Source organism: Hippocampus comes, unplaced genomic scaffold (assembly GCF_001891065.2).
Source record: "Hippocampus comes isolate QL1 unplaced genomic scaffold, H_comes_QL1_v1.1 scaffold117, whole genome shotgun sequence".
Taxonomy (NCBI): Eukaryota; Metazoa; Chordata; class Actinopteri; order Syngnathiformes; family Syngnathidae; genus Hippocampus; species Hippocampus comes.
Genome location: NW_017805225.1, coordinates 946808 through 968679, shown reverse-complemented (window position 1 = coordinate 968679; position 21872 = coordinate 946808). Strand labels below are relative to the sequence as shown.

The following is a 21872-nucleotide window of genomic DNA, read 5'->3' as shown; positions in this document are numbered from 1 at the left end:
TTGTTTTCGACATTTGCTTCTCTTCAGATAAAGTGACGGTTCTGCAAGTGTCTCACTTACATTTTCACTTGCATCTGGACACCGCAGGGTGCAGACAGTGTCATAGAAGAGGCCATTGGTGCATCGATACATGCCCTGGAAAACATCGGGGAAGGCCGGGCACGCTATGGGCTCACATGAGGCCTCCTCCCACTGCCCTTCCTCAAGGCACTCGGACTTGAAGTATTTCCTGAAAGCGACAGAAATGTCAGAAAGCCCCTTTGCTGGCTGATTAGGGATTTCGAAACGCCAACAACTGTGAGCGCAAGACCCGGCACCAAAACGACTCACCTCAGTGTCTTATTTTTGAGACTCCCCAGTACGTAGAAGCCCGGGTTGCATTTGAAACGGCAGGTGGAGCCGACGTCGTGGCTTGAGGACAGGCACTCTGCCGTGAGCAGCTCGGCGTTGGGGACTTTTGGAACCTCCGGGCACTCGATCTTACAGTATGCCTCCGGAAAAGACCACAGCCCGTCCTCCAAACATACTAAGCGGTCATTGTCACCTAAGAATTGGGAGGAGGGGGACAAAGGGAGTCAGGGCAGTTCGCTGTCATAGAAAGGAGGTTCCTCGCGAGCAAATTCTTGGCTGGGCCACTTGAATGCAGAATAATTGACGTTGTCTGATCTCGAAGGAGGTCGCTAACTCTGTCATGCAATGAGGCTAGCGCACATCCAATCATAATCATCGTATCTATCCCACCAATCTCAGGACAAACGACCATCGGCGCTCGCAATCAATCACACCTAGGGACAATTTCAAGCGTTGCGCTAAACTGCCGGACGTGGTTTTGGAATGTGGGCGGAAAGCTCTGCGCTGTGAGACCGATGTGCCAACCGGCTGCCCTTTATTTTTGTACAGAAAAGATGGGTTCATGTCTACAAACAGGTGTTTGGTGGCAAATACTACCGACACCCAGAAAACGGGAGGGACGTCAAATGCCCCCGATCACGACACCTTTGAAGCCACGGGCGTGTTGCTGTGAGACAACGCTGCTCAACGTTTCAACACTGCGCTGGTTTTGTCTTGGTTTTGAATGTTCCATGGCTTTCTTTTTTGTTGTTTATTTTGACGGTTGATCACGTCACCGCTTCTGCCTCCTGTCATTTCTAAAAGCCCTCATCCAAACCGGTCGCTATTGCAAGCCTTGTCTAAGTATGTGTGGATTCTTGTCAAACCCAAGACAGCAACCGCAAATTCTGCAAATTGAACTTGAAGACAAAACAGTCCACACGGAGGAACAAGTAGGTCACATTGTGGCCTGATTTGGCTCAGATAACATTCTTGTTTTCCTCGCGGGCTCCGTGCCGCGATAATACAGAGAGCGAAAGCGATGTACTTCTTCGTTCTTTATGCGGAACACAAATGTCGATTATCGGTGTGGAATGTACAAACATTCCAAAGTGATGATGAATGTAGTGGATCTAATAATTGACAATCATCTGTTTTGAAAATGCTGGCACAGGTAGAATCCAAACGTGTTAGTTGGACTTGGTACTGGACATCTTCTCGTGACAAGCGCACATCTTTAGTTGATGTGGAATGGCGTCCAAACCAAAAGCCACAAACTCAATTATTTCTGTGCAATCTGTTTCCAGATCACAAAAAAAAACAACAGAAAAAAACACTGGGGTCATACTGCTGAATCCACAGTGACATTTGAGCATTCGACCGCGGCTTGTGGACCACAGGCGAGCTAGCCTGCACCACATTTGTCCATTCTGATGATTTCATGAATGTAGTGAATTGCCAGAGCAGAACGTTGGCTATATATGAGAAAAAAAATGGAATGGAAGATAGAAGAGTATTTTTGACATAAAACTGAGTCATCGTAGGGACTCAAACACTGATTAGCATGAAGGAAAAATGAGTCAGCTGCCACCTTTCCCTCAAACGAACTTCACTTTCAACTTCACATTTCCAGTACAGGTATGTGAATGGTTATTATTCGGAAGTTGATTATTGACTCGAGTCAGACAAACGACCCAACTGGCATCACATCGGACCATGCTTGGGAAAAAGTTGCGATTTACCTTGAAGTATGGCCGGGGAGCCACAAGTAAAGGAGCATTGCTTTCCGTAGGTTGTTCCCCTGGGACAACTGAAGATGGCGTGGTAGACGTGAGCCTGATCGGGCGGGCCACAGTCGACGGGCTGGCAGCTAACTGCGCGATTCCATAAACCATGAAAACATTCCATCTCCGTCTGTCTCTGGAAGAAGTCGGGGCGAAAAAGTCAGAGGGCGAGTCCAATCAAAATGCGCCATTCATCCATTCTCCGAAGCGCTTCTCCTCACGGAGCCGATCCCAGCCGTCTTTGGGCAGCAGGTGGCGCCCACCCTCAACTGGTTGCCAGCCAGTCGCGATCAGCAAAGTCATCTTTTATCCAATCAAATGCAATCGCTTTCTCGTTGTGAGATAATCACATCATGGATGGTTGAATGGATGAAAATTAGTCAAGGGGCCGCTCAGAGTGAAGTGAGGAGGGGAGAGGGGGCGGGCATGCGGGCCCCCGAGCTACCGGTTGTCCCTCCCTGACCTGTGCGCTTGCACCTTTAAGAGGTTGGGAACTCATATTGAGGACCTTCGTGTCACTTCCGCATGAAAGTCACACGAATATTTTTTTCAGTGTCAACTCACTATGGATCTTCCAACACATTTTGCAAATGGAGAGATATTTTTCACTCAGTCAATTCCCAAATTGTTTTTAGGGGGAAACGCATGTATTCATTGCGGATCTGCTGCCTGGACCGAACGGTAGATAGACGTTATTGATCCCGAGGGAAACGACACTGGTCCAACGTCTGATGGAGTAAATATGCTCACGGATATCCCAGATGGGCCGTGGCCCGCTACGGGTCCGCGGACCGGTGGTTGGGGACCCCCGCTGTAATACATGAGTCATTATTCATTAATACCTGGTGCGGAGGAATGACCCTTCCGTGAAGGACAGTGACGCTGAAACCCAAGTGGCACTGGACAGTGCAGTGAGACGACTGCCCCCCTCCTACACACCTGCAAGCGCACATTTCTACTTTGATCAGCTTGCACGTTGCAGATAAAATTGCGTTTTATTACACCGGACCTACCTGACAGAGGCGCGCTCTATTTGGGGTGGGTTGCAGCTGTCCATTTGACATGTCTGCCTTAAACACCTATTGCGGGGACACGGGAAAGAAGCGGAGGCACGCCAAAACAAAAAACAAATAAAAAAAGGGGGAGAGAGAGAGAGAGAGAGAAATTAGAAACCATACTCGTCTTGCCTTGATATTGAAACCCATCGTAGTAGTGGAAGTTGCTCGCAAAATGATGCGAAGCCAAATAGCTTGAGATTTGTATTGTTAAGTGGTGCGGTGCACGTGGGTCGTTGTGGGAGAGCCCACCCTCTGATGCGCACCCGGTCACGGCGAAGGTGCTGAAGTGGCAGGACGTCCTCAGGGCGACGCCCCCGATTGCCACGGACGAGGAGGAGAAGAGGAGGATAACGGATGAGGTGAGGAAGAAAGGCTGAGAGAGGTCATGGGTCACGTTCACCACCAATGGGTTCCGATGGCATGAGAGGCTATGGGTGCCTTGAATGGAAATACGTCATTGACTTGCATGCACAATAAACACTCGTATGTGACATATGCACTTTTCAACTGACAGATTTGTTATTTTTTTATGCGTACAAGCAAGTTCTTGAAAGCCAAAGTACCTAATGAATGATTCTTTCCCATAGTGTCAGAGAGGAGGATCGTAGCCGACCTCTGACAGTGTTCCCCGCTCCATGACCCGTCTGAAGCCAGATACACAATGACAGAAGATGCCACTCCGGAATGGACAAATCCCACCTATCAGAATAGTGGTAAAAACATTTCAAACGTATTTGTCTCAGAAAGATATTTTCGCCTCCGCCGTTTATGACAAGTGATCATCACTGAAAAGAGGAAATAAAAAGACTGCCCAACTTTGAAATTCAGACCGTTTCAATCGATTATTGGAATTATTTTTATTGCAATAATCCCTCGTTTTCCACGGTTGATGGGGACTAGAAACCCCCCCGCCGAAGGTGAAAACCGTGTGGTAGGATTTGCACCCGCCCCAGGAATTTTCGTGTGTGTATATGTGGGTACCGGCATGTTTAAAATATGGAAAGAGTATTTAGACTTCACAAATTTGAGACAAAGATGACGGCGGTACACGTATTTACTTCAATCTATAATTATAATTAGAACCTTCTACAATAATCAACATTGCAAGAGGCTTGTGTTGATGGCGGCATGAGCGGCTTCAAGGGGAAACGACATACATGGCGGGTGCTATAATGACAACTTTTCCGATAGTTCAAGTTGGTGAAGGCCGCCTTCGAAAGCAATTGCAGAGCTGATAAAGAGGGCAGGGAAAGATGAGTCATTCACGTAATCAGTCAAGCCTAAAATGACCCCCGCATGATAGATGAGTCTCGCTGCCCATCAATCTGGGAGGCATTGGGGAGGCCATTGAAAGAAAAAAAAAAAAATCATTATTTTAGGGAGTCATGTTTTCAGTTGTCAATATGACACGTTCAGCCCAAGGTCGGACGTTTACATTGCAAAAAAGTCAAGATAATGTCCCGATAGGGATCACGAACCCTTTGAAACAACAAGATAAAACAGTCCAAACCACCCGGCAAATGATTCGTTTGACGTGCGAGGGACTGAAATGTATTGCCAGCGACACACATACCGAAAAGGAAGAATGTCCGTCCATAAGCTTACCTTCAGCCAAAATGGATGTTGGAGGTCATTACTTGTGTCAGAATGAGCTGTGCAAGGGAACCATGCATCACTAGGCAGTTTTTCACTCACATCCATGTACTGGTACCTACACAGCTTGACAGAGTAAATATAAACAGCAGCTTTTAGACGCTCCGTTGCCCTTTTTTGACTGAAAATATTCTGGCTTCGACAGCACAAGATGAATACGGGACACAAAAAGCAGCGTTTCAACCTTGAGAGCCGGTGCTGTGTGCCGTGTACGTCGGGATGGGAGACCCGACTTCGAAGATCACAACAGATCATAAGTTAGACGTGAAAAAAATAGAGCTGAACAAAAAAAGGCTCTCCTTTCACGAACTGGAAAGAGGCGGATTAGCCCTAGGCCCGGTGTTGGTATTCTTGCAACCAGAGCACAGGTCGCTTGACTTTTGAGACGGAGGCGCCGATCTTTTGTGAAAAGATCGGTATGGGCAATCGCCGCTTGAATCATCTGTTTTGTTTTGCTTTGGTTTTTTTTCCCCCTGAATTATGTGGAGGATTTTAGCGGTGTTTGAAATGCTCCTTCCATGCATTTTTTGATGAAGATGCCCCTTGTCGCCTTGCTTGCAGATTAAATATAAAAACAGCCAGCGTCTACCGAGTGCAATCGATGCCCCACAAAAGGCCCCAATTGGAGTGAACGATCGCCTAAATGGAATGTTTTATGCGTCATACTTTTTTATATGACGGTTCACCGGTGGCGGCGTGTGCGGGACAGCGATCGGGTTCCTGATGAGAAGCCGTAGCCGTCGATGCCCACTGGTCGGTGTAACCCAAGGGTGTGAAATAACCACAGTCCTGAATGCTGGAAACGCGTTCAAACTCTTCGCACACGCCGTCCCCATCAAAAACGTAACATTGGCTGGGTTTGCCTGTTGGAGAAAGAGCATAGGAAAGAAGGATTTATTCTCTATTAAACATCCAGATTTATAAATCTGGCAGGACATTTGATCCAAATCTGTCCGTCCGTGAACCAAATCTCATGAAATCGACATTTTATTTTCGTGAGCCAGAGTTATGGTAGCCGCGTCAATTCCAAAGGCGCAGTATCGGCCTTTGTGTCAACAGACGCAACACTTAGAATATTTGAAGACCACACCAGGACGTGGGCGAATGAGGCAACACAAAACCGCTTTGCGTGCTTGACGATCGACAGGTGCTACATCAAAGGAGCGCGGTCAACAAGGAACCTTACAGGCAACGAATGAAAGGCTCTGTCCCGTATTACGTACCGTGTCTGCTGGTCTTTTGTTGTTGTGTGTGTGTGTGTGTGTGTGTGTGTGTGTGTGTGTGTGTGTGTGTGTGTGTGTGTGTGTGTGTGTGTGTGCTGTCTCTAGTGTTGTGTGTGGAAGTGAGTGCTCCCGTCTCTAATAGGATCTTTGCGGAGACGAAAGCTGATCTCATCTTAAAAGCTAATTTCTTGGATATCAGTTGCGTGGCTCAGAGGTTGATGGAGGAGGGGAAAGTAACCCCCAAGCGCTAGCTGGCGCTCTCGAGGGTGAGCGGGATGGTGCGCAAGCGGAGGCGAAGCGGTTGTGGGAGCAAACTGGCGTAAAAGTGGAGGAGCTTCATCTTCTGAGCTTTGAATTAAACTCCGGCTGAAGGTATCACAGAACCCAACCAATGGGCTTTGACTAAACGGCGCGTTCACACTTTGGACAGACGGGCTTCTTGAGACTCACCGATGCAGTTGAAGCCCTTCTCCTTGTGGCACTTCTTCGAGCAGCCGTCGCCATCTAACAGATTACCATCGTCGCATTCTTCTGCCCTACAGAGACAGTGCAGTCGCTATCGGCTTCGTCCTTCGACGGTAGATCGCATAGTCACACCGTATGCATACCCTTGAATGACGCCGTCTCCGCAGTAGGGCTGCCCGTGAGTGTAAAAAAGGGATGGGGAAGAATTGCTGAGAAGACCGTCAATCTCCACCTGAATCATGTACTCGTATCTTTCCCCCCTTCTTACAGTTCTGGAGACAAGAAAGATAGATGGCTTTGTGAAGTTGCAGCTCCAGCTACACAAGAGCTTTGTAAATTGAACACATTTCCAAAAAGCAATCCGCTCCCCGACTACTTCTTATGTGTAAGGACTTCCATGTCAGATAGCACAAGCTCGAGCGCGCACAGTTCCCCCCCCAAAAAAAAGGCTCCAACTGTTACCGGTACTTTTTTTTTTCCTTAAAAGGCAAAACGATCAATAGAATAATAGAATATCGGATAAAAGAGCAACAGAGGTTGACTGAACTCTATCTTAGCCTTCATGCTTTAGTCGGCTGTGAAACATTCATGCCATACTTGAATCGACACTTGGGGGTCACCTGTCCGTGAACGTCTGCTGGGCCTGAGGGGGCGGCAATTTGCCGGTGAAGGGCGGCCGCCGGTGAACCCGATACAGAAAAGGTTGACAGCCAGAGCAGAGATGACTGCCGGGGCCGGAAGACAACATTGCCGCATCGATCTCCATCTTCTCATCAAAGGTGCAGAGCTTTACGGCACTGATGGCAACATTGTTGGTATCGAGGCGCAGGGTGAAGAGCATGTCACAGAAGACGTGCTGTGGTCCAAGGTGGATAGTTTTACCTGAGTCTGTTATCAGCTGTATGTCAGCGATAGCAGGATTATCTGAGAAGTGAGTGGGCGAATACCCTCGTTAGTTTCACTGAAACATGAATACTGCAACAAAATCCCGATGAACATTTGGTTTTGATTCTTACGCCCCGTACATAGGGGATATACGTCTAGGCCCAAAAGCATTGGGAAAAATGACAGGGTTTGACGATTTCACTTTTTAAGAGCACCGCAGGGATTTGGATTCGTCCGGTTGGGATTGAAGTGTGCAGTGCGGCATTTCACCAGAAATATGCACGCTACAATTTATCCGTTGTGGGGGATCTGCGATGGCAAAATCATATCCTGTAAATCAGGGGTGTCCAAACTTTTTCATTGGAGGGCCCCATAAAGAAAAATGGAGATGTGAAAGGGCCGCTTTAAAATTTGTTGAAACGCGCTAAAGTCAGTCAAGAAAGCCATTCGATATTGTTTGTATTGTTCATCGGATTTCTGTTATAGGTGTTACGGTAAACGTTAAATGTCATTTTTATTTTTTTCATTGTCATGTCGCGGGCCGCTGAAAAAGGGACGGCGGGCTGCAAATGGCCCCCGGGTTGTTGAAACGCGCTAAAGTCAGTCAAGAAAGCCATTCTATATTGTTTGTATTGTTCATCGGCTTTCTGTTATAGGTGTTACATTAAATGTCTTTTTTTTTTTTTTTTTATTGTCATGTCGCGGGCCGCTGAAAAAGGGACGGCGGGCTGCAAATGGCCCCCGGGGGCCGTAGTTTGGACACCACTGCGGTAAATGCTCTCAAATTCCAAATACTTGCAAAAGTCATCAAACCATGCCTTTATGGATTTGGACGAAAGTCCTTCTATAAATTTGGCACAGATTTGAAAACTTAGAATTTTACAAATGTTTAGTGTGTCCAAAGTTTTTTTTGTTTTTGTTTTTTTGCTGCTATACCGTTTCCAAATGATGAAGTGAGACTTACTTGTGGAGACGTATGTTATCCACAGGGTGAGAGTGTTTGGGACAATGGGGTAGCGAAATTTCAGTGTAAGGGTGCAGCCCTCTGTTTCGGGGCAAGGCGATGTCACGTTCGTATCGTAAAGGCTGAGGTCAGGACTCCACGCTTGGAGGCTCGGCTCACACGGCTGCTCCACATCGGGCGGGCCTGCAGTTCAAAAATACAACACAAAATAGGACCGTTCATCTTTCTTGAGTAACATGCGATATGTTGACATCGTCTCACGTGCAGTGTGTCACAGTTTGCTGTCGATGATTCCATTTCGACATGCTGAAGACCCGCCGTGTCGAACGTACAGCACGCAGGTCTGGCTCTGTCTATTCAGGGGGTCAAATCTAGTCCGTGTGTTTTCGGCCCTTTGGGTAGGATCTCTGTTATTCAGACAACCCCCCGCCCCCCTCCCACCAGAAGAGTTGGAGGATGTGGCTGGGGAGAGGGAAGTGTGGGCTCCCCTGCTAAAGCTATTGCTAAGCAGTAGAAAAGGGTATGGGATGGTATTTTGACCCCAAGTAGAACTGGAAGTGTTGGGACTGTGTTGGCACACATACATAAATGAGGGCACAGATCTGAATTCAAATGTTTTAGTGAGACATGTGACTGACCAATAGCCTCATCGGGTGCCCAGTAGCCCGACGTGTCACATTTGCGAGGTGAGGCCGCCTCATAGGCGTATTGGTGGAGAACGCCGTCTTTCTCACATTCCCTGCAGTTGACCGCAGCCACGTGGGAGGAGGAGCTAAGGAGAAGAGAAAAAGATACCGTGGCTATTTTTGCTTGTCTCAATCATGCGGCCATTTTGACCCAACAGCAATGCTGGCTATTTCAATGCATGAAGTGGTACATTAGATTTCAAACAAAAATGTGGAATTTGGGCAAAATGTTGATTGGTGGGGGGGTGGTGGGGGGAATCTCATCAGAACTCATCAATGCAAACCTCAAGTTACAAAAAGGAGCACGGGGTGTAAACAGGGGAAATGGGATGTCAATCTTGTCAGTGGGGGAGCTGCTAGCTGTTGCTAACTGCCCTGCTGTTGTTGGGGGGTTTTTTTCCCCCGTTTTAACTTGATTTAAAGGTAGCAGGCTTTATTGATTTCCAAACCTAACAACTACAAAAAACCCACTGTAAACAAAAATCATACAGAATGTAGTTCAGTACCTTGCACAGAGTGGCCCTGTTAATGGTGCAAGCCAATAAATCGAGACCGAATCCGGACTCTGGTCAGTCACCATTGCTGGCAGGGGGACGGTAACTGGGAGACGTTCCAACAACCAGTTTGGATAGACCAAGTCAAGGTAACAATGCATCCTGGCGACTTGGTTGGGCGTAAAATGATCGGTGCAGTTGTCATCTATGAAAGGGGGGAAATAAATAAACGAAGGAAACATTATGAAGGGATCATTGCGGATGATGTTCAAATTGCAGCCCTCGATAGTTGCCGTGCTAAACATTCAGAGGCAGGCGGTGAGATGGATAAAACTATTTGTTGTTGTTTCTCCCTCTGAACAACTTGACTCACCTGTGTAACTCATGTAATTGCTATAAGGGGTGTCCTGGTACATGCTGACGCCACATGTATCGTTAACAGCTCCGGGATCGTGGCAGGCTTTGGATTTGGGTGTCGGCGCAGTGTCAGCGCAGAGATCTCCGGTTTCCATGGATGGCGTGGTTTCCTACATACGCACGGGACAAAATCAAACAAAAGTAAGAGAAAAGCTCGATCCAGATGCGTATGTCAACATTACACAGGCAGCAGATGACAAGCCAATTTCTTCCGTCTTATGATTCTTGATGAGGGGCAGGGAGGCGGCAGTATTTTCCCAAATTGATTTTTTTTGAAGCCGATGCAAATTTTGAGCAGAAGTTACTGCGTAATCAGACAAATTCCGCCCCACTGCATTCTGGCTATTTGTGCACTGGCCTAGTCCCGATTCCCTGCGAATAGCGGGGGTCAAGTGTAACTATCTTGCAGGGTCCAACAACGAGCCAAGTTGCGGTAGCCCTGCCAGAGTCAGCGCCGGGCCTGATAGAAAGCATCCATCCATCCATGATCTGAGCCGCTTAGCCTCAGGAAGGTGGCGGGCACCCTGGAGCCTACCCCAAGCTTCCTTCGGGCAGTAGGCGGGGTCCACCCATTCACCGGTTGGGCCTTAGTATTTTCCACGTCAAATCACAATTTGCTGAAGGCATCTTGGGAACACTCAACTAGAAATGGTTCCTCTCAAAAGAAAATACAGAACCGTCGATGTCCTGTCAATGAAGTCTCACGTTGCAGTTTTACCTGACATGGGTCATCACAGGAGTCTCGTTCGCTCACTCCCTTGAAGACGTGGTACAGTCCAAATATATGGCCCAGTTCATGGATCATGGTGTTGTGGTGTCCGCTGGTGCCGAAGTAGGATGGGTTCAGCACCATTCCACCTGAGAAACACAGCTAGATGTGATTTGTAAGCTTGAAGCATGGCGGTATTATGGGCGTTGTTGCCTCTGAGCTGCGCGCGTGAGCAATCTGGGGGCTATTGTTACCGTCACTCGCAGTTATTTTTTAGCTCTTTCTCTCAGGGTCTCGTTCAACTGCTGTTGTTTCCTTCGGTCCACCCACTGGACGTCTGCTTCTTGGTACACTGGTGGTTCATCTTTTAGGACGGCGCTAATGGTTGCGATGGCAACGAGCAATGTTTTGTGGCATGGGTCTGATCCCTTTTCTAACTTCTCTAAGCTTCACCATTGCTAGTTAGCCGGTCTAAGCTCCTGTTGTTTTCCCCCGGCCAGCGCCCATGACGCTCACGAGTCCACGGCACTCCTCTTTCCGCTTTTTGGACAGCCTCGGGATGCTGGAACCCTTCGTACATTTTTGTTTTGATATCAGTGGATGGCGTCTCTTTCGGCGGCCGTGGTGTTATGCTAGCGGGGTATCTGATTACGGGCAGGCCGTAGGTGTTAATGGCCCGGATCGTATTTTTGCTGTTCAGATGACGATTCAGGACCCGGGTCACACATAAACACTAAGGCTCGAACGGCTTTTGGAAGCCAATGAACCGTTTTGGTTCATATATGTTTGGAGGATGTAAATCATCACCACCAAATCTGAGAGCGTTATCGATCCGTGTCAAATTCTACAATTCTGTAAGATGACGCCATTTCCAAGTATTTTTCTTTTCCCTTTCCTAAAGCAAAAATGATACTTGAGTATTCCGTGGCGTAGATTCTACAAGATGTTTGTTGTGCCGGCGCAGTGTGGTGGCACAAAATAAGAGGAGAGGTAATAAATAAATGAAAAACAGCTGTACAGTGGAAATGGGTGGCAACCGTACGGCGCCCACACTGCCGTTTCTGTGTTTTGTTGTTGGGTTGCTTTGCCTTTTCCACTGGAAAGTGGTCTCATGATTGGGAGAGGAAAGTGGCAAGATGCCAGGAAATCTTTACCACCTTGTTCTCTCCATCTCATTTGGAGAATAACAAAGCCGACGCCATAGCGGAAGATGCCAAGTGCAGACAGTGAAGGGATGAACAAGAGAGTGAGAACCGCGTTTCACTCTCCCCATTCAAAAGACAATATCTTTCAAATTCTTTTCTGCAAATCAAAAGGCTTTCGATTATTCATCCATCCATGAACTCTGAAATCGACCGGAGAAGAGTGATGATCACAGCCACCGGTGGTTTTCGCGATGATCTCAACGCATTTACCGCCATTTACGCCAATAACGACTTCATCGGAGTTAGCTATTACTTTGTGAAGGTGTGCGGCGTGGGCCAAGGAAGAGTGCGTTCAACGCGATTCACTGCGAGATGGACAAAAACTCAACATCGCTATTGACTGTAACAAGCTTGATATATATCTGCGTTGCATTTGTAGTCAGTAGCTGGGGCCGTGTCGTGTGCATTGTCTTGTTGCGCTTGCCAGGCCCTTAGTGTGGCCAAATTAGTTGTTACCTTGATGGGTGAGCGCTTCCTTTGCCCATGGCCAAGTTGCAGCTCCTGCCAGCTCCTCTCGTGCAGAGTTGCTGGCAAAGAAAACATTCAGGGTATCGGTGCCGCTGAGGTGAAGCTCCTCTTTAAGCTCTTTCACACTCATGTAGGCCCTGTGGCAAAGGTGAAAGGAAGTCTCACTTATTGATTCGAATCGGCAAATAAGAATTTCGCTGACAGATACTAAATGTGTATCAAATGAGCATTCCGAGAGGCTCCCTGAACAGAATGTGATCGTAAATTGTGCTTTTGTGTATTGGAAGTGTATTTCAAGAGAGGATATTTAAACTTTAGTTGATTATTTTACACGTTTTTCCCTGTAAGTCTAGCCCATGTGTATTATGGTTGGAATATTTGTGTCAGAGTATATTTTGTACTTATTGTGAATATTCAGAAGATAAGATCCTCGCTTGAGCTGCTGGAGAAGAAGCTCCTGTGCTCGAGTGATATCTCCCTGTTCCGGGCTGTAACGTACACACGAGGAACGACTGTAGGCCCGAACTACCGCCTTGTGCCCGTGGACTACTACAGCGTGTGCACAAAATAGCTAGAAAGTGCGCACAATGTAGCCGTGAGTCCTCGGGTCACTCGAATAAAAAAAAATCAAACGCACCTTCTTTCAAGCCGTGAGTCCTCGGGTCACTCGAATAAAAAAAAAAAAAAAAAAAAAAAATCAAACGCAAATTCTTTCTAAGTTGAAAGGTCGAAGGGAAGCTACTTAATGGACAGGGACGGCGTGATCAAATACTCATTTAGGCTCGGGATGAGTGACGAGGACATGATGAAAAGCTCGGCATCGCGAGGGATCATGATTTTCAATCGACTGTCGAGAGCCAGCTTGCTTCACCGGCGGAGGTACGGCTTGGACGCCGGGATCCATTTTATTGTTGCCCATGTCTGGGGCTCCGTACTATTCCTGCTTGTCTCCCAGACTGCCATTCACACGCGCACCTGAGTTGAAACTGAAAGAACTCTTACCTGCGCTTACACTAAATCCGACAAGTGAAGAGCATCTTTTTTTCAGTCATTCATTTCTGACAGATGAGAGGGACACATTTTAATGATTGATTTTTATGGGTCCCTGGCCTCTTGAACTGTTGATGTTTTGGGGGAAACGTTTCAGTAGTCACGGCTCTTTTTTTTTTTTTTTTTTACAGTGGAATACAGAGAATGACTAACAGATCAGCGCTCTAATCCAGTATCGCGGTGATGCCCTGAGAATGTTTTTCATTTGTAAATATTCTTTCCAGCCATCAATGTAAATCATGGAACTTTTTTTTTTTTTTTCAAGAGTTGGATCTATGTGATGAGAACCCGTTACGCAACACTAGGACCGCAAAAGTAGTAGCTGTATAATTTTATTCCACCTCTATGGATTTACTGATCCTCAGTCCTCCAGAGGGAAACGTTTGGTCATAAAAACTAATCCTCCAAATTTATGTCTGCCTATACCAGCGGGTCTCCAGCTGTTCTAGTTGGGGCCACGTCAAGACGGGCATGTGCCACATTGATTTTCCAAACTACTTGAGAATTTACAGTCCTAAGCGTCATGATATCGGAGTCCCTTCTAAATGTCATCTCGGCATTGGGAGACAATAAGCAACATCAGCCATGTTATCTCATGAAAAGGCCTCCAATGACAGCTTGGATTTTACTGTGGATATGTTGTTTCGTTTCTCTAATCCTGATGAATGTGACAATCATTCATCTTTTTTTTTTCTTTTTGTGACCCGTAGAAGCATGGATTTCACAAGTCACCGAAAAGAGTCTTGTGGCGTCAAACATCTGAAGATCAAGTGTTTTGGAAATCTAAAACAAATCGCAATGTTCTTTTCAATTCTGTAGCAAACAATTGTTGAAGCGCGTCGACGAACAGATCGCCGCAGCCCGAAAAGTGAGCACCCGCGCGCTTTTTCTGACTGGAAGCGCATGGGAGGCTATGCCGCTTAATGTGGAAATCAACGTTTCGCAAGTATACGGGTTGTTTGTGCTGTCTCACTTCCTGTTGCCGTGATGTCTTACGATGCCCGCGGAAGAAAAAATGAGACGGAAAAATAAATTGAACAAAATCAAAGCAGCAAACATAGCGAGCTTCCCTCGGAAGAAGCACCTGAAGAAGCGGCATCGGTTGACTCACCTGTCAGGTGACTCCGGATCGAAACAGGTCTTGAGAACATCCGTCACTTGCGGGTCACAGCAGTCGCCGTCATCGTAGTCGTAGTGTACGCTGTTACATTCCGTGTTACAAACTCCGTTCTGTCTCTTCCAGTTGTAGCAAGGTCCGAGTCTGAGGCAGTCCCCTCCGTCGTGGCCTGTCCTCGGGTGGTCGCACTCCGGATCGCAATGGCGGTTCCCAATTTTCCCGATGCGACAGTTGCTGAGAACGAAACGCTGCCGCAGGCTCGTGTTTCTGACCGGGTCCACCGTCAACTCGAGGGTGATGTTGTAAGGGCGAAAGGCATCAATCAGAGCCCGGTGTTGCAGGCGAATCTGGTCTTGTGACACCGTGGCGTTCCCGCCGTCGTCATCGGAAAGGTTAATAATCCTGTAGCGGACTTGTTTGGGTGTACGGAGCGGCCAGTAATTGTTGTAGCCGGAAATGATGTCGGTGTTGTCACAAGGTGTGAGACCGCAGGGTGGCGGCAAGAAGGGGGAGACCAGCTGCAAAGCGGGGAGAGGAGTGGCGATGACAGCTGGATGGAATCCATCTTTGAACGGAGTCCACATCTGATCCACCTTCAAGCAGGAAGGAAACGGCATTGAAACGGCAATCGGCTGCAGCAGACCACGTAAGTGGCGTATGACAACAGGTGACGTCGACGCGTACACGGCGCTGGTTTTCAACAACATGCCGACTTGCGTGAGCAATGCTGCTTTTTCAGGCCAGCGATTTAAACCCTCTTGTACGTTGAAGCCTTCCGTGTACGTGTCGACCCGACCGATTAGTTCAGAGGTGTCAAACTCATTTATGTGGCGGGCCACTTTTGAGTGACGTCTACCCTCGGAGGGCCCTTACGACAGTGAAACCGAATCCACGATTATTCGTCTCATCGCACTACTTGGATGGATTACTAGTTTTGAAATTGCTTAAGTCAACTATTCCCCCCCCCCCGCCAGACAATGGTCTTTTTTTGGTTGAAGAGAAAACCTCTGACCTCGGTTCGGCTGTCACTTCAGCCTTCGATGGAGCTGTCACTGCTTCCCGGTGACGTGTCTTAAAATTGGCGCTTGGTTTGTTATTTGTTCAACTATTGTTTCAATGGATGTAAACGGGAAGAAAATGACGGCAAAATCTCCGCGTTATTTATTCCACATGACAATTTGACATTTCGGTCCAGATTTTAGCAAGGATCGTGCAAGTCGAGAGGGCGGATTTGCTTTCGCGGGCCGGATCCGGGCCCCGGGCCTTGAGTTTGACAGCCGCGGATGAGTAGGTTGGAGAGGCGGGATCCGAGATAGCTACATTTGTAAAGTCAGCCCACATGGCCAGAAGAGGCTGCGTCTTGAGGAGGGGTCGCATCTGCAGGTCCTCATGGGAGAGGGCGTAGTCCCACAAGTGCACACCCGCGACTTGGCCTCGGAAGCCCTGGCCCTGCTCTGATTGGTTACTGCCCAGGATGAAGGTTCTGCAGGTCTTCATGAAGGAACTGTAGAGATTGCCTGACTGGAAACTGCTTTCTCCCACCTGAGAGGGAAATCAATCATTGTAGCCAGGACGACAAGACGGAAACAATTTCAGTTGGCATTGCTCTCCCAAAATCATTTGGAATTTGACAAAAATGCGGATCGCGGTCGAGCGGCGTTACTCGCTACACCAAATTAGATGAAAGACTTGATCTCACAGTAAACTCGTGTATTCTCTGAACAAAATATTTGAAGTGGAACCTCCCACGATGGTACTTGACCGGGAATTTTAGGAGGAATGGTTCCGAACTGCAGTCATGAACGTATGATGAGCATTTTTATTTTCTTTGCGTTTGTGTTGATTTTAATCCAAGTGGGAACAACCCGAACAAATTTTCCAACTTTTTGGTGCATTGTACACAATTCCAACCAGGCTTAGCATTTTAAGGACTGTCACTTTGGGAAAATATTGTCAGAAATGTTAGATGAGGGCAACAATTAAACAAAAAATGATTTTAGTTTTTTTGTTTCTGACTTAAAAGTGATATCAAAGACCGAAGTGAAGCTGTTGCAATCACTTGCCATGCCAAACCCACACACCTTGGCTCCATCAACGTACAGGGTCATGTTGTGGCTATTGTAAGTGGCAACCAGGTGAGCCCAGGTGTTGGCCGAGTACTGCTGGTGGGTAACGACAGTGGTAGCTTTCAAGGCTCGGTCTGTGCGAAGCGTGAAGTAGAAACGTGCGTCCTTGGTACCTGCGGGATCCAGACTGCGAATGCCTACTGACCAGCCCTTCTCGCTCTGTGAACGGGAACAGTTGTCGTATACACCTACAACGCAGAGGCAAAAATGTGAATTGTTTGCTGTGTAAAACAACAGAAACATATATAAACATTATAAAAATTAAAAGAAAAAGTCATTTCCTGAGGCCCGATGCAGAATGAGCAGCGCGTCTGGTGATGGACCCTCGCCAGAGAGAATAGACAGAACCACGGGGACAAAACAGAGAAGTAACGAGAGCATTTCAGAGTGCCAAAGTATGGCCTGCATGTTTCCATTTACTCTTGCAACAGACAGACAGTCAGCCTCGCGACGACATCTGTAGCGCAGATGTTAAACTGTGGGACAGGACAACTAAAGGTCAGGGAACCCCTTCTCTCTTACCACAAATCTGTCTGTGTGTGTGTGTGTGTGTGTGTGTGTGTGTGTGTGTGTGTGTGTGAACAAGGTAACATTGGAAAAAAAAAATAGCTTTAAGAAGAGGACTTTGTAAAATAGTTAATGGCTTGAATTAAATCCGACCACGGTGGCTGGAACGCCATACGTTGCCATTTCCACTACCCGATGAAAATTCCAGTGTGTGTGTGTGTGTGTGTGTGTGTGAGAACAAGGTAACATTGGAAAAAAAAATAGCTTTAAGAAGAGGACTTTGTAAAATAGTTAATGGCTTGAATTAAATCCGACCACGGTGGCTGGAACGCCATACGTTGCCATTTCCACTACCCGATGAAAATTCCAAACCATAGAATTTGCCAAATGACGCATTCATGTTTGTACATTACATGTTGATATGAACCAAAAATTTTCTGTGGTGCGCTGATTTGGGAATGGATGCCTGAATTCTTATCAGGACCGTCACTATCATGTAACATGGAATAAACAAGACGATTTGGGAATGGATGCCTGAATTCTTATCAGGACCATCTCACTATCATGTAACATGGAATAAACAAGATGGACATCAAGATCATTTGACCATGTATGAGTGGAACCAATGGTCGACTGGTTAGCACGTGCCTGTGGGGGTTTTCTCCGACTCCTCCAGTTTCCTCCCATGTTCCAAAAACATGCATGGCAGGTGTACGCAACACTGGAAATTGTCCCTGGGTGTGAGCGTGAGCACGGATGGTCATTCATCTACGTGTGCCTTGTGACGGGCTGGCAACCGGTTCAGGGTGCCTATTGCCTGGAGACAGCTGGGATCGGAAATGTACTGACAGCAACGATGACGGATTGACCTACTGACGATTACAATTTGGTTCGTGTTAAAAAAAAAAAAAAAAAAAAATGACAGACTGGTAATGATTGACAGGTGCCTGTGACTCTGATTGAAGACGAATGACAGACCGGCAACATTTTGAAAATTGCCCGCCCCTGTCCGTAACATGTTTCACACATTATTTGGTTGATTTTCCTCAAAATCCTAACTTAATTTCAAATGCTAATGCGCTTATTGCGCCTTATGGCCAGTGACTAATAAAAGTGGACAAAAGAAAAGCGCCTTGTTTTATCCATGATGGAGACGCCACCACACGTCATCGCATCACCGCCATCCTCGAGCAACAATCACCTTCGGTGTCTCACGATCTTCTCAACGCTCTGACTGAAAAACGTCGCAAACTTCGGCAGGAACGAGTGTTTGGTACCTGACATTGCAACAAGCATACCAGCGGTCAGCTCGCATTTCGCATAGAGTGTTGATGAAAGGCAAACGGATCACCAGAAAACAAAATCCAAACTGAAAGACATTCATGACAGCATCTCTAATAGCTTCACTCTAAAGTAGCCGCTTATAACATCTCATCAAAAATAACAATACGTATTGCAGTCTAAGCTGCATTATGTTCTACATTACAAACATGAACATAACAGCACATAATAGACTCAGTTTCTTGTAGCTTTGTCTTCCCCCCATTGTGATTACCAGGATTTCTTCTGGCCACAAATAGCAGAAAGAGTTGAGGAATGGTGTTTGATCTTTGATCACAGTAAATGGAAGCAGACATAATTGTTTGCAGTCTTGCTCGCTATCAGGGCTGCGAAGGCGGTGCGTGCAGGTGCTTTGATTCCCCTTCATTTGTGTGATCTACGTGTTACTCTTTCAAATGAACAGCTGACAGTGGCATTCATCATGACAAGAAAAAATGGTTGTTCGCACCCACTGGAATGCTGCGGGGTTGAAAAAATAATCCTAAAGCTACTAAAAATTGTCGAACAATTCTATAAGGCCACTTATTTATGGATTTATTTATTTACATACGTATCATTCTTAAATGTGGATTATCAAGACAATTTTAATCTTGAATAGACAACACAAGTAAATCGAAAATGCGATTTCCAAATTATGATTTTTTTTTTTTTTTAAGGGAATAAAATCCAAACCTATCTGGCCCTAAATGGAAAAAAAATGGTGAGCTTTTTTCAATCAGTGACGCCTAATAACTGTTATGCCCTTCCTGGACACTAGTTGGCGGTATGGAGCACAAAATGTTATAATCCGCCCCTCACAATATGAGAAGAAGAAGAATAGTCTCCCGACCCCAATTCGGAGGATTCGTTTCACACGTTTTTGACGTTCTAAAACAAATGTCAGGTTGGTTTCTCTGTGAGACACTGTTTAAAATCATTTTACGTTCAGATTCTTTTGGACAGACGTCAATAGGCTTCCGTTGTGTTGCTCAAGCTAAAAATAAATGTGTTGCTGTATAGCACCCTCCAGTGGTTTTGTACGTTTTGTACCTTGTGACCAAACAGCAAATTGTGTGCACAAAACGTCTTTGTACTTAATCTATAGTTAAATATATTTCAATGTTTAGAGACTCTGACTTGGTTTTTTTTCATGAAATAAATTATTTGGCATATTTTTTGGACCCCCTGAAATAGACCCCCCCCCCCTCCCCAAATGAAAAATCCTGGCTGCGCCAGTGGGCAGTTGGACAATAACATGAAACATACCAGCAAATCCACTGAATTGTTAAATAATCATCAAGAAATAAATGTTTTTGACATGGAATGATGTGATGTGGATGATAAAAGTCAAGTGAAAAAAAATTTCAGAAGATCGTCAATCTTAAATTCAAAGAAACCTTCTTGTTGATGAATTGGAGTTCACACAACAGTTTGGCTACAACTGATTGCCATGCAGTAACCGTAAAAGATTGGGAAGACATGAGGTCATCGTGTTGCACAATCTGTTGTTTCCAGGAGTTTGAAGTTCAGTAAATCACATTCAGTGTCTGGCCTATTGCTCACTTGCAAGTGAAAAAAGGGCTCTAACTTTGAAAACACAAATATTTATACGCTTATGAACACACACACAGACACACACACACACGCACTTACACACACACACGATCATCCCGAAGCCACCTGCCGTGACTGCAACAGGTTCTTGCCTCTCCAAAAACGTTTTTTTTTTTTTTTTTTATCTGTTCACAGCCTTTCAGCAAACCACATGGTGTGCCATGTTTCCCTTGCATATTTTCACTTGATGTCTGTGGTTGATGTGTCATTGGTTACCACAGGAACGTTATTTTTGGTTGGAGCTCAAACTATTTGTTTATTGTAGGTTTTGAAAATGTGCTGGAAGTAAAATAAAACAGGGTACACACGCTGATAATCAGGCTGGATTCTGGCACCCCCTACACCCCCCTTCTTTTCCACTCAAGTCAGCAAAGGCCCGTTTGTGAGATGACTCGAGAAAAAAAAACTGCCTGAGATGCTTCTGTGTGGGGTGTGCTGGTTGCAATTTTAGCAATGCTGCTGCATACAAACAGAGGTGCAACAAATTGTGTTACGTGTACTGTGTCGCCCAAGTCATTGGGCACAACGAAAAAAAGAGAACAGCTTGCCAAGCGAACAATCTTCTTCAATTACTTCTACTACTACGAGCTCTTTTTATTTTGTTTGGCAGTCGGAACGACCAGGTTGCTAATGACAGGTTCTTCAATTGATCAGTTGCAGGAACGTCACGTGACGACGTGAGTGCACCGTGACGGAGTTCGGTTGACACCCTTGTCTATTCGGATATCCGACCGCACAGCAAGATAGGATCATTTTCGAAGATAATGGCTTCTAGGGACAGAAACTGGACCGCTTCACGGTCATTTCGACGGTTATTTTGTATTTATTTTGCCGTCCGTCATGGCGGAAGGGGCGTTGCCACAAAGGCTGTGACGTAAGGCGCAAAAGGTGAACTTACTGAACACACAAATGTGCCACACAAATGACGGTAGTTCACTGGGGCGCACGATCCCTGTTGATTGAATGCAACGCATTCAAGTCAATTCCGTGTGTGATGAGAGAAAGTCGAAGAGCAAAAATGAGCGAATGTGACCCACCTGCAATGACTGCAGGGCTGCTCTGCCCACCTTCCGGATTCACCCATAGCTCCAAGCTGAATTTGTCCCTGGGCAGCTCTACCCCAGCAGACGGCTTCAGTCTCAGCTGCTCCTGGCGCCCGCTGAAGTACAGGCTGGTCATCCAAGAGGGGGGCACCTTTGGCACGGGTTTCCCCCACTGAGACGCGTTGCCGACAGACCGGCGTGCGGTAGGATCAACATCTGCGGTCGAGTCCCAGTTGCCGTCGACCGGGCTACTAGTTGAAGCTCTTTCGCCCTCGTCTTGTTGCATTTTCTGAGGAATTTGGAGCCGGGTAGAATCGGAGCTTCCGGGGGAGCTCGAGTTTCCCTCGTTTGGGGCACCTCGTTCGAACCTGGAGGCGCGCGATGGTCGACTCTGCCTGTCAGTCCAAGGCCGTGTGCCTCCATCCTCGTGAGCATCTCCCTGCGACGTATGTGACGTTCGCTCCTTTCCCGCACGTGGCGAAGCACCCGGAGTTCCTCGATCGACCGGGGCGACGACTCTGCACCCTCCTTCGCAACCAACAGGAGCGCTCGTGGCAGCAGGGAGCTCTCGCCGGTTCGTCCTCGGGCTGGCCACTGAACGGCGGTGTTGAGTCGGGGAGAAGGCTTGCTGCTGCAGCAGCTGCTGCTGCTGCTGCTGCCGCTGCTGCTGCTGCCCGGGAACACGGGTGGTGACCGAGGTTGGCTGGGGGTTTCTGACTCTGCAGCAAAGCAAAAGAGGGATGTAAGCGGACCG

General features: G+C 46.9%; 1 protein-coding gene across 1 annotated transcript in view; it reads right to left on the bottom strand.

Moving 5' to 3' along the window:
- pappa2 (pappalysin 2) overlaps positions 1-21872 on the bottom strand; it is a 34512-nt gene that overhangs the window by 10313 nt on the left and 2327 nt on the right. The window contains exons 2-23 of the mRNA XM_019869269.1: positions 21113-21788; positions 16590-16822; positions 15829-16050; positions 14503-15101; positions 12330-12478; positions 10678-10817; positions 9916-10069; positions 9555-9747; positions 9001-9134; positions 8363-8545; positions 7134-7437; positions 6657-6785; positions 6499-6584; positions 5492-5688; positions 4778-4891; positions 3736-3871; positions 3436-3610; positions 3128-3193; positions 2957-3053; positions 2073-2250; positions 331-544; positions 61-229 (exon numbers count right to left, since the gene is read on the bottom strand). Of these exons, the coding sequence (XP_019724828.1) occupies positions 61-229; positions 331-544; positions 2073-2250; positions 2957-3053; positions 3128-3193; positions 3436-3610; positions 3736-3871; positions 4778-4891; positions 5492-5688; positions 6499-6584; positions 6657-6785; positions 7134-7437; positions 8363-8545; positions 9001-9134; positions 9555-9747; positions 9916-10069; positions 10678-10817; positions 12330-12478; positions 14503-15101; positions 15829-16050; positions 16590-16822; positions 21113-21788 (4548 nt within the window). The remainder of the gene's footprint in view (positions 1-60; positions 230-330; positions 545-2072; positions 2251-2956; positions 3054-3127; positions 3194-3435; positions 3611-3735; positions 3872-4777; positions 4892-5491; positions 5689-6498; positions 6585-6656; positions 6786-7133; positions 7438-8362; positions 8546-9000; positions 9135-9554; positions 9748-9915; positions 10070-10677; positions 10818-12329; positions 12479-14502; positions 15102-15828; positions 16051-16589; positions 16823-21112; positions 21789-21872) is intronic.